General features: G+C 30.9%; 2 protein-coding genes and 1 long non-coding RNA gene across 4 annotated transcripts in view; 1 reads left to right on the top strand and 2 right to left on the bottom strand.

Annotated features, from left to right (window-relative positions):
* Positions 1-69: 69 nt before the first annotated feature.
* On the bottom strand, positions 70-5569 carry Rnf146 (Ring finger protein 146). Its single transcript, XM_011064317.2, has 4 exons — positions 5356-5569; positions 4007-4258; positions 2278-2565; positions 70-1675 (listed from the first exon to the last, which is right to left on the bottom strand). Exons 1-4 carry the CDS (start codon positions 5435-5437, stop codon positions 1428-1430), a joined length of 870 nt encoding a protein of 289 aa, XP_011062619.1. The 5' UTR covers positions 5438-5569; the 3' UTR covers positions 70-1427.
* A 151-nt stretch (positions 5570-5720) lies between these two features.
* The window catches only part of RhoGEF64C (Rho guanine nucleotide exchange factor at 64C), a 121842-nt gene continuing 116933 nt past the window's right edge, over positions 5721-10629 (top strand). Inside the window, exons 1-2 of one of the 2 annotated variants that reach the window (XM_011064322.2) lie at positions 5721-5856; positions 6172-6310. The gene's annotated coding sequence lies outside the window, so the exon portion shown is untranslated. Of the gene's footprint in view, positions 5857-5973; positions 6043-6171; positions 6311-10629 lie in introns of those variants that run through there. The other variant, XM_011064321.2, reaches the window with a different exon arrangement.
* LOC147910650 (uncharacterized) lies at positions 6351-10618 on the bottom strand. Its single transcript, XR_015544061.1, has 3 exons — positions 10495-10618; positions 8962-9016; positions 6351-8080 (listed from the first exon to the last, which is right to left on the bottom strand). It is a non-coding gene; the product is annotated as an uncharacterized LOC147910650 (long non-coding RNA).

Below are 10629 nucleotides of genomic sequence, written 5' to 3'. Positions count from 1 at the left end.
ATAAGTATTAAAATATTGAAAAACAGTAGCACAGAAAAAGAAAGTAAACTGAGGTAAATAAATCTAGTGTTTGAAATAAAAAATTTTATTATCTTGCTTTTTAAAAATTTTCCTTGCGGAATATTTTTATCCGTGTATTTTCATCTATTTACAGATATATCTTGTATTAAATTAATAAATATTCTTATAGGTTCTAATTTTCTTTGTTTTACTTGGAGAATAAGCTACAAATTACCGAGAAAAATGCATCTTTTATTTCTATGTGCATTACAAGAGAAGAAGATAATTCGATATTTCTAAACATTGAAGATTACAGATTTTATTCAAAACTAGTGATTATCAATTAGCGAGTATTGCACTCAAATTTTTTAATAAATACATGTTTAATTCTTATATTCTCTTTTTATACGCCTTTCTAAGGCATGAACACATTTTTATTATAGAAATTTTAATATATTTTAGAATAGCTATAGTATATTTATCTTATTTTATACGACTAATTGTTGTCACAGCAATAAATTTATATTACTGCTATCCAACACAGTAATTCTCATAGTTAGACTTTTAAGTACATTATTCATCAACAAGTGATTATTTTGTAAATTGTAAATCCGCACTTCGCAAACTCTTACTATTTTCAATGACAACTTAATTGATACTTTTCTCGTCTTATTATAATTGTAATTAAACAGTTTTTAAGAGCAGGGAGAGAAGAGCGTACTTACTAAATAAAGATAGCTATCTAATTCGAAATATACTTAATTGTAGGTATATCAATTTCCATACATAATTGAGCAATGTAATTTGCTAGATCAATAAAATTTAAATATTGATATACAGGATTGGCAGTAACGCGTTACTTTGTTGATCGTTACCTTATATCGTTATAACAACGATTTGATAATGACATTGTGAATTTTTTATGACGGTAATGGTAACATCAGAGTACAAAAAATCAAACATTACTTGTAACGGATTGAAAAGTTATTCGTTATTGAAAAAAATAACTCCTTTTTCCTTTTAATTTGTAACATGTTACTTTTTTACTTGTAACAAATAACGTTACGCATTGCTCATTACTTATTACTTTTTTTTTAGTAAGTAACGCGTAATGATGATAAATTATTTTTCAAAGTGACTTTTCTAATCTTAGCACAACCTTAGCGTTTAGTTAGTTAGCGTTATCGTCATAAAAAATTGCAACATCGTCATTAAATTGTTTACTATAGAAAGTAACGCTAAAGTAACTGATAAGTAACGTTTGTCAATCTTGTTGATACACTTACAAATATGTGTGTGCGCGCGCGTGTGTGTATAGAATACTATCTTATTGAGCTGAGTAGCAATACAAAAAGTATGGAAATGAATTGGATATTCTGAAATAAGATTGCGACGGTCTCTGATAAATATAAATTCGATGTTTGTAGCTATGAAAGAGTGGGATGATCCGAAATCGACGTGTCTTCCGTATCTTCTTCAAATTCATTATCGCTGTTTAAGGACAGATGCTCTCTTAAAACTAAAGAGCGCATTTGTTCTAGGACTTGATGCAAGGAATCCGACCTCTGATCTACTCTATCGTTTAGAGGAGTAGCATCACCACTCGCTGTCCCACCTGCAGGTGTCTGTGGCGTATTACTAGGTGGTATAGGAGTATTTGTGCCGTCTCCTGTACCTGTATATAATATTCAAATTTGACCAAAGATATGCTTATAAACAATTTTGAGAGCTTTTTAGCAAGAGACGCAGATGACATAGTATGACATAATAAAAATTAGAGACCTTATAACCGAATCTGACCAGAGTTTGAATGATTTTGTCAAAATTTTATGAGATAAAAAAGAACATATACTGTCTCACTTTAAGTTATATTGTTTCACTCTGCAGTCTTCATTAAAATTATAGAGTAAGACATTAATTAGGATAAAATAGTATATGTCTATAGAGGGAAATGGTATATACCTTTCTCATAGGATTTTGACAAAATTGCCCGTGGTTATAACTTCATTATAAGATCTTTACATTAAATCATTTCATCTTTGCTTAATATTGACAAAAGATGTAATGATTCATTATATGAAGCATCAGACTAGAAATTGAGATTGGAATTTGAAAAATTAAAGCAATGTTCACCGAATTCGATATTGATTTTCTTTCTTCTGAATAGTTAAATTCCAATCCAATCTCATTCTCTAATCTGATACGGACTTTACAATGTGTCATCTGAGTTTTTTTAATGGAAAGTATTCTTTATTATTCCGCTTATCGCAATCTTACCCATACTATCACTTGCAGGACTAGCTGGTCGTTCTGCACCTCTTATTTCTCTGACGATCTCTTCGTCCTGTACGTTGAGCCGTAATCCAGCGACTCCTTTTCTTGGAACATTATATAGATCTCTTTTGATTCTCCTTCGTCTAGAAGGATCATTTCTACGTAATTGGAGCATCGAACCAAAGTCGGCAATGTAAAGAAATCCTGCAATCAACAACTCGCAGGTCCTTTTACCCTGTTTATATGCCGTTTCTAATTCGATACTTGTACGCTGATCATATTGCCACCAACCTGTAAAAATTTACTTAAAGCCATTTGTTCCATGTTACAATAAGAAAGAGAATAAACAGATCATGCGTCATTACATAAATAAATTAACAGACATGTAAAAAACTGCAGTTGGGAAAATATAAAAAGAAACATATTTTTAGTAAAATATGGTTTTATTAAAAAGAAATATATTTCTTTTATGTTAAGTGTCTTAGTTATATATTATTATTAGCATTAACTCTTTTAATTGTTAAAACTGTTAATACTTCATATACTAGCATATATACATAATTCTTGCGCACACATTCCATTTTTATTTCTAATATTGTTTTTACCTATGCAATGCTTCATTGAATGGGCGTACGCAGATTTCAGTCGGGGGAGAAGGCGGACAAAAATTTCAGACCAAATTTATTAAAATATACCTTTTTCCAGCTTCTTTCTTTTCGCGAGCTTCAGTAAAGCTATTAAAGAATCCAAGTAAGAAATTATCAGTGACCTCTTCTTATGACGAATTCGATTGGATGCACTAGTACGCACTGGTGCATATTAAAATCGTTGTACACCGATTTAATTTGTAATAGGAAAATGCAAATATTTCGAATTATAAAATACATATTTTATCTAATGGCACAATAAAGTGTATCGAATATTTCACGATTTAACCGATATTTATAAACATATCTTTACTTGTGTATAACGGCTTTAATGCACACCAGTGTGCACTAAGTGCGTCAAATCGAATTTGCTATTAGGTTTTTTACTAGATCTAAATGTATAAGTCAATCATATTAAAGAATTTTACAACAGTTGTAAAGCTACATTTTCGGCTGAACGCAGCTAATAATTTTTATAATTTATTTCTTCTTGCCAAAATTTAGGGGAGCAAGCGCCCCTCCCCCCTACATACGCCCATGCTTCATTGTGTATAATGTAAAATATAATTTTAATACAATATTGTATATATAAACATAGTTCAATATTATGTTGTAAAATAAGGGCTTAAAATTGGATCTTCACGAGCAAATAAACTATATATTTTATATAAGTTATCGTACACCCGAGACACCCTTGCACGGAGCATCTTTTGTATCACGTTTGATATTACGTTTATAACGTGGGTTGTATTTTCTATATTGACATTTGTTTACAAAGTCAATTACGTAAAGCATGCCACAGATCAAAAGTTCGCATTGCGCGTCCCCTAGTTTGTAAATAGTCTCCAGATCATTGCTTGTCCTTGGATCATATTTCCACCAACCTAAGAAGGGGTAGTATATCAAATTTTGTGCGCCCTTGTATAAATGCTTTAAAAAAATTTGCAAACTAGAGAAATTTAAACAAAATGTAACAATAAATGAGATATTTATAAGAATTTCCCATCAAAAGACAACACAATTGCAGATTTTAAATGCTGACCAATTTCAATTTAGTGTAATCTTTAATTAAATTAATATTTTACCATTTCGGCCTTCGTAAAACCATTGGTATTCTTCCTCGGGATGTTCCAACTCCTTCTGAGGCTCCTCCACTTCCACCAACTGAGGTCTCTCAAGAAAATCTGGCGGAATCTCTTGACGACACATTGGACATCGTTTGCTCTGATTAGCAACACCCTTCACACACAAATAGCAGTATATATGACTGCAGGGTAATCGCGCTGGATGAATGCAAGGTTGCAGGCATACTGCACATTCTGGTACGACAGTAGGACCTACCAAAGCAACACATAGATCAATATATATATAAAAAATAAGATTAAAGTATTATATTAAAATTTTTTATTAATTAATATTTCTTATTAATTAACAAAAGATTCAATACAGTTACTATATAAAAAGCTTTTCAGCAAGAAATGATAGTTTGAAATCAATGATAGTTTATCTCATAGGCTGTGTTTTATTTGCTGTTCACAATGCTCCAGGAATTATTTTATCTTTATTGTTTATCAACTGTTAAATAACAAAGACAAAAACAAGGGAAATGGTGGCTCACAAGCACTGTGAGTGCCAAATGGAATGTACCTACAGTGAATCATTTCATCTTTATTTAACATTGGTAAACAATAAGGACATAAGTCTGTTTTTATAGCTGAATTAGTATATACTTTTTATACTTAAAATGAAATAGATACATGATTTAAATTTGATAAAAACAAAAAAAAAGATTCTAATACAGTCTACTGCAGCAATAAAAAAACAAACCTATTGTATTAAACTATATCACCTGTGTCTTTTGCTAGAACCCATAAAGTACAATGTAAAACATATAAGGCTGATGTTCATAGGCCGATATATATCCACAATCAAGTCTTATATTTAAGACTGTCTTAAGTACAGTCTTGAGATATCATCGAAGATCTCACAAATCAATCAGAGGGCTACATTAGCAACTACTCTTAGAAACTACTTAATATAATCTTAAAATAAGAATCGAATGTAAATACTGGCCATAATCTATTACTATTTCAAGACCATCTTAAGTGATGTATTAAGATGCTAATACAACCTTCTAATTGATTCATGACTTAAGACTGTACTTAAGACGGTCTTAAATAAGAATCAGTTATAAATATTGACTAAAAACATGATTACTATATATATACTTTTTATATTCTAATATAATATATAACACTATTTTAGATTAATGTTATATATAATGCGATTGCTATTATAATATATAAACAGTAGTCGTGTAAATCTTATTTAAAACTACATAATATATCATTACATAGCGTATCACGGAATATAGTTTCTTGGATGATTGGGATGATAACGCAATGATTCATGTTAGTATAAAACAAGTACATACCTTCCTTTTCCTCGGAATCCTTGTCCTTTTCTTTGATACCTCCACCAGATTTCTCCGGCACGTCGAGTTTCGCTTGTGCCATGACAGAGTAGATTGCACAATCTGACCTGATAGGGTCAGAACTTCATCGATATAATCGATTCCTTGTCTAGTTTGTAAACAGCAGCACGCGTCTTGTCAATACTCGCGAAGGTCAGCCATGTTGCTTATTATTATGACGTGTCCCGGGGCTCTCAACTGTTCTCAACCTCGCGACGCGACACGCGACTCACGTGCTGTCTGAAGTTATCACTTTTTCTGACGTTCATGTAGGATTTGAAATGTGTGCTTCGAGATTGCGATTCTCGCAATCGCGATGTTCAAGTCGTGAAGATCAGTCGGACGCGCGCGTGAAGATCGATCTGTGCGGTATAATTTTTCGACAAATAATTCCGTTGGCGATAATTTCATGCGCGATCTATTCATCTTTCAACGATTCGGAAACTCGCGCAGTAAGCAAGCGTCAGTATTTGTCAATTATCGACACTGATCATTCTCGAGCTCCGTGATTCTTTTTTTCACGGTTGCGATTCGACGCGAAACATCTCGAGGAAAAAAGAGAGAGATATATATATATATATATATATATATATATATATATATATAGAGAGAGAGAGAGAGAGAGAGAGAGAGATACAATTCTTGCATGTAATTTCATTTTGAACGAATTTTATTCTTTTTACTTTAATGTTGACAAAATTTTAAATTTAACGGCAAAATTACTTTGCATTTTTTCTGTTGTTGCAAATAAAAATGATATTCGGGTTTTTTTTTTAGGTTGACGGAAATCTGTGCCGAGAAGGAACAAAAAGGATGGAAAATCAATTTCGGAGATCGTTTATAAATCTTCTTGCTTCACAGCTATTCGAATATAATATACTGAAGCAAAATGGCGGATGAAGTGACCGCGACGCTGGTAAGTAAATTTATTAATTAGTGGAAATGAGAGATAAAAGTTCTTTAGAAATTATTTATTCACATGACTGATTATTAAATACTGTGTTCTACTGTAGTGCATCTTCGATCTCTCGTGATGTTAATAATGATTTTTTATTCTGTTCTTACATCATTATATTGTGTCCACTTACAATTAGGCAGTTATAAACTTATAAATATAATGTGTTTATCATAATGCTGTACAGAGAATTAATTGAATCTTGACTAGGATAAGGAATGAGACTTAGGACAACTTTGATAAACTCTGATTAATAATTGATTGGATTATCAAACAGTATCCATTATATTTTATTAACATATTTTATTGACATATGTGGATTTCTAATTAATTTTAATCTCTTTAATTTGGTCTTAATTATCTTTTTCCAATTCTTAGAACTAGAAAAAGATGAAAAAAGTAAATTAAATTGGGGTTAAAGTTACTCTAATTCAAATGGATATTGATTGAATTAATTACAGATTAAGTTAATCAAAGTTTGATTGAAATCAATTTCGGGATAATTTCGGCAATTTATAATGAAAGTAATAAATTTATCAATTTACTATTTTATTAGCATGGATAAAACTATTAATTTTTTACTATTTAATATATAGAAAAAGTGATTCGGGAACAATAGATTATATAGTTAGAAACTTTGTTTTAAGAGTAATTCTACCAGTTAAATTAATCATCAATAAAATTAATATTTAATCGAAGAATTTGATCAAAGTCGTCTGCAGTTTGAAAGTTCATCGTATTAATCTTTAACAGGATAAAATTTTGGGGAATAAGAAAGAGTGGACTTCTTTTATATTTTGAGATTCTTTAAGAACGGAGAAACTTTTATCAGTTCACTTTACAACAATACAGAAATTATTATTTACTACGGATTTACAAGATATTTTTTACAAGCACCCTCATGAGATTGTATGGAATGATATACATCTTTGAGCACAACAGCTTTCTATTAGCTGCAAAGAGACCGATATTGAGTTTGTTACGATCACTAGTTACTATATTGTTAAGCTCGTTATCACGTTTTCAAATCCTTATTAGCAACTATAACGTCTTGTCACGAGTAAAATTCGCCGATCGCGATATTGGTCCAAGCGAATCTTTTCTGATGAAACTATTTAGCTTATAGCTCGGTGCGAGCTATTAACACGAGCCTTTCGAGAAACGGATAACTCTGTGATAATGAAAGATGAACTGAAAATGGAAAATATCAAATGTGTTAAGTGCATAAATATATTCTTTAACGTTAATTAAGTTAATTAATCGAAATATTTATTTTTGTAATTATTAAAGCAAACGATTATACAAAAGAGATAACAATCTAAAAAAGATGTTTTCCAAATATATACAAATATTTTTCTGACAGATTTTAGATTTTCATGCTGTTTAGATAATCTAACATGTTTTTTCTCCTTTTCTCTTTTAATCTGTTTTGTTTAATAACATGTGTATAAAAAAAATAATGATATTTATGAATTTGGCACTCAACACGTTCGAAACTTTCCGATTTGATCGGGAAATACGATTCGTTGTTCCTGTGAATATTCACAATAGTCCTTTAAAGGAAAGTATAGATAATCCACGATCAATCTAATGATAACACTGATTCGATAGAGGATCTATTCCTGCGTGGTAACATCGGACCACCAAGATAGCTCAGTGGATTGCCGAAAGTTCGTTGGCCGTCCGGCAAGAAGATAGGAGACGTATTGAAAGTTATCGGCTTGTCTGGTGCTAAAATGAAATAATCTTCATAATTAACTCTATTCGATTAAGCAGATTTTTTTCGAAATTATATATACATGTAACTCCCATAGTAAAAAAAGTAAATCATAATAATATTACAAGTCATGATGAGATGCGAAATGTTTGCTCACAAGTATCACTAGACACTAAGACTATGTTTCAAAATTTATTGCCAGTACTAAAAGTCTATAGTTTATGTCTCGTGTACTATAGATTTTCAGTACTAGCAGTAAATTTTGAAACACAACTTAAGTATGTAACTGATGAAAGTTGCACATCACTATGATACTACTATAATATATACAGATCAAGATATGTGACATGTCATTGTAATCTTTTTATTAATAATCTCACAGTGATATCACAATTTATCCATTGTGAGTTTATTGTGATGTAAATGTGACTTTTTTTTCTATGGGGAAAGTATTTCATGACTATTTAAAAAAGCAAAATAATTAAAATTTTGGTTAATCTCGCAATGATTGAAAGTAGCGAGATGTACACAAATAGAACATAATAAAAATAAAGCATAATTATAATTATATCATATAATTACACTTTTTGTGTAATGAAAAAAATCATTGGCTACGTTTAGTGGATTCAACAGTTGAGAGATTGAGCGCTCGCTGCTTGATATATTCTTTCAGATTCTAAAATACTGATTGAATGATCTAAAAGAATACACCAATAACAGTGAGCGCTCACTCAATTGTTGAGTCCGCTGAACACAGCAATTATAATAATAGGTATTTAAACATGTCTTAGATTATCATGTGTAAAAATTATTAATAATTTATTTTAAACTTTATTATGCATGTGTTGTTAGAATTTCTTAAGCCAAAGGAGGAAGTTTCTTTTGTGTTACTGACCTAAGTAATTCCCTTGCATCTTCGATTGTCTTCCAACGTCTCCGTCCGCAGGCGCCTAAACGATAAGTGAAAGTTGGTTTTAAAATACTCAATATCTCGCCGTACAATGGCGAAATAATGGATTCATTCTATTTTCTTCAATCTTTCGGTTAGTGCATGTACGTAGCAAACACGCTCAGACTTTGAATGGGCTTGTCTCATAGAGCCTCAGAGGTTTCTGTAGCTCAAAGCGTGCATGCGATGAAGTGAATGTTTTTCACGTGCCACCTGTCTCATCAGGCAATTCAGGATTAATCGCTTTCTATGAACTCGTGCAGGTTGCAATAAAAGGCTTCATCGATGTCTTCGTGGAGTGTTCTTAAATCGATGATTAGTTTAATTTGGGAATGGCGCCGGTTGTAATTTACATCAAGCATTGACATCGGCGTGTTCAGATCTCGATTCAAACGCGCGAAAATAATTTTATTTGCAATGCAAAATGCGACGATTACATTTCTTCGTGACATCCAAAGCTGAATTTATATCAAATTATTTAAACAAAAGATTCTCTGGATTTTATTCATTAAATTCTTTAAGAGATTGAAGAGATCATTCGGATTTTTAATAAATTCTTTCCAAGTAATAAAAAAATTAAATTATCATATCGGATCATCATGCACATGCTTATCTAATAGCGAGAGAAAAAGAAATTTTTCATATATAAAATACATTGTTTACACAGATGAATCGTATAAGTAACGTGTAAAATACAACCTATCGAATCGTTTGTTCATTCCCAGGTTAGAACATTTCATTGCGAGGAAAGGCGACGAACTTGCGAGAAGAAGCTTGGTGGTGTAGGAGAGGCGTGACAGATGGTTATAGCGATGCAACAAACTCGAGTTAATGGAAAAAATCATATATTTTCTCTGTCATTTTTTTGTCTGTATATAACATGCTATAAAATCTCGAGACTCGCGGATTGATGATTAAGAACTGCTAATTTTTTCAGAAGAATATAAATTTTCTTATTCCGAATGGAATGCATTGAAACGTTTGTATCGAAAGAAAGATACATTCGAACACGCAAATATTTCTTTCATTCGCAAGTTATGATCTTATAAAGTTCATAATATAAACTATTAATATAGTTAATAAGTATTTAAAAGAAAACGGCGTAAATAAAAATGCAGAAATCGCCAAAATTGTAAAATGTAAACAGTCCACTGATTAAACTTTCGAGATAATAAAATTTTTGGTATTAATTTCAATTGTGACAAAATATTTTTTAATATATATATAACTAAATTATAATTTATATATATATATATATATATATATATATATATAATGACTTATATATTTTACTTGTAACTTATAAAATAATTGCAACATTGTAATTACTTTATGATTACATGTGCGTTTGTTTGTGCTCAATTTATAATAGTATTTAATCAGGGAATTTCTTGTTAATTGTCAATGCATTCGAGAAATTATAGAAATTATAAGTGTAATATATTATAATAAAATATATTATAATAAAATAGATTAAACCTTGCGATTCAGAGAGGGATGAAGGCTGCGAAAGTTGCGAGCCATGATGCGATCGTCGAATTAACATTCGTATAAATTATTATCGACGTGCAAGACACATTGTACCTCTATAATTCGCACGATGTTTCCGTTTCA

The sequence above is a fragment of the Acromyrmex echinatior genome, chromosome 2 (genome assembly GCF_024713525.1).
Source record: "Acromyrmex echinatior isolate Ae372 chromosome 2, ASM2471352v2, whole genome shotgun sequence".
NCBI classification, from domain to species: Eukaryota; Metazoa; Arthropoda; class Insecta; order Hymenoptera; family Formicidae; genus Acromyrmex; species Acromyrmex echinatior.
This window is presented reverse-complemented; position numbering and strand designations above follow the sequence as displayed.